Source organism: Emiliania huxleyi (assembly GCF_000372725.1).
Source record: "Emiliania huxleyi CCMP1516 unplaced genomic scaffold EMIHUscaffold_84, whole genome shotgun sequence".
Classification (NCBI taxonomy): Eukaryota; Haptophyta; order Isochrysidales; family Noelaerhabdaceae; genus Emiliania; species Emiliania huxleyi.
In genome coordinates, this window is record NW_005195736.1 from 469234 (window position 1) to 471256 (window position 2023).

A 2023-nucleotide genomic window follows, 5' to 3' on the forward strand; every position below is an offset into this window, starting at 1 on the left:
TGGGGGGGGGTCCTTCGAGGAGAGGTGGTTGGGCGACAGGCGCGCGACACCTCCCACCACGTGCCAACCCCAAAGTTGACGAAGGTGTTGGTCAGCGCAAAGGGGAGCAGAGTCAGCCAGATCCAGAGGAACCGGACCGAGTAGCGCGTGTAGCCGAGCGGGATGGGCGTGCGCAGCAGCTTCTCGCACGAGGCGATGTCGCTGGTAAGCACGGAGAGCTGCGCCTCGAGCGCAATCCGCTCGTTCACCTCGAGAACGAGGGGAGGCGCGTCCTCGTCCGGCAGGGCGATCTCGGGTCATCTCGGGGGATCTCGGGTCATCTCCGGGGGATCTCGGGTCATCTCGGGTCATCTCGGGTCATCTCGGGTCATCTCGGGTCATCTCGGGTCATCTCGGGTCATCTCGGGGGATCTCGGGGGATCTCGGGGGATCTCGGGGGATCTGGGGGGACCTCGAGCGAGGGCAGGCGCGTCATCAAGCCATACGACAGCGACGTGAGCGCGGCGGACGGCGTCAAATCGCCGCTGTAGATCGCCTCCAAGTCCGCCCTCGTGCGCTCACCGCCGCCGCCGCCGCCGCCGCCGCCGCCGCCGCCGCCGCCGCCGCCGCCGCCGCCGCCGCCGCCGCCGGGCCTCTGCGGCGGCATGCCGAGGGCGACGCGCAGCAGCGCCGCTTGCTTGGCGGAGCCGGGCTCGCCGCGCAGGTACGCGGTCATCAGCCAGCCGTGAAAGAGGCACATGGCGTCGATGAGCTCGACGCCGGCCTGGGAGAGAGAGAGATTGCCCGCGATCGGCCGAGATCGGCCGAGAGCAGCCGAGAGCACCTCGCGTCGGGTAGCGCGGCGCCTAGCGGAGAGCGGGGGTGCCGGCATGACACAGAGACGGGGGTGCGTTGAGCAGACGCCGCTGCGCGACCGCCTAAAGGAGAGAGGAGCAGAACTCTCCCGGGAGTCCCCCGCGCAATGCTGGGCACGCCCGCGATCATGCTCAACGCTCGCCGCCCGCTCGGGCGATCTCGGGTGATCTCGGGTGATCTCGGGTGATCTCGCGTGATCTCGGGTGATATCGGGTGATCTCGCGTGATCTCGGGTCGTCTCGGGTGATCTCGGGTGATCTCGCGTGATCTCGCGTGATCTCGCGTGGTCTCGCGTGATCTCGCGTGGTCTCGCGTGATCTCGCGTGATCTCGCGTGATCTCGCGTGAACTCGCTTGAACCCGGGCGAACTGCCGAGATCCGAGAGAGCACACGAGCACGTTGATAAGTCGAACCGTCGTCACGCGTGAGTGTTACGTTAGTGGGTCGGACCCTCTGTAGACTCGCTGTACTTCAAACCTTGGCAGGGTGGCCGCGCCCACCGCGCGCGCCGCGCCCACCGGTGTCAACTTCCTTATGTGACGGCTGACGCGTCACAGGCTAGCGGTGCCATTGTTCACCGCTCTGACACGCTAATCTTGAAAACGTCTCCAACGGAGCTCCGTGTTGCTTCCAGCGCCCTCCCCCGCGCTCCCTGCGGCCATGGCCGATGATCCTAGGAAGAGAGGTCATCTGGCTACCGCGAGAGCGACCCAACTCGTCGACATCGTCCGATGATGGTGCCGCAAAGTCAGCCTTCGGAGGCTATCGTGGGGTCGAGCCGGCAGTAGCCGTGACATGTGGTTCCACCACCCCTCGTAGGCTTTGCCTCTGATCGCCACCGTTCCCAGGCTGCCTAATGGGATGGAACGGAAGGCTCGGCGAGCGTATAGAAGCGTGCTCGACCTCGTCGTGGCAGCCTGCATGGCAGCGCTGGTAGGCGCGATGAGCGTCGTGCCACCTGACCCGAGACGGGTCGCAGGCGTCGTACCGAGCGCGTCGAGACCGTGTCCTGATGTGGTCTGCACGGGTGAGTCACGTCGGCGTCAAAGGAGCGGATCCGGAAATTCCGACATTCCTGCCCACTTTCAAAGTGCACCGTGCTCGTGAGCAACAGCCACAGCAGGAAGGAGCCCCACCGCGTCGTCTTGCGAGCCGTAATCGTCGGTCC

At 66.2% G+C, this 2023-nt stretch overlaps 1 protein-coding gene across 1 annotated transcript in view; it reads right to left on the minus strand.

Annotated features, from left to right (window-relative positions):
• EMIHUDRAFT_219324 (hypothetical protein) overlaps positions 1-739 on the minus strand; it is a gene marked incomplete at both ends in the record, with an annotated part of 1599 nt that extends 860 nt beyond the window's left edge. Inside the window, 3 exons of the mRNA XM_005758790.1 lie at positions 51-272; positions 452-535; positions 659-739. Of these exons, the coding sequence (XP_005758847.1) occupies positions 51-272; positions 452-535; positions 659-739 (387 nt within the window). The remainder of the gene's footprint in view (positions 1-50; positions 273-451; positions 536-658) is intronic.
• Positions 740-2023: the final 1284 nt, after the last annotated feature.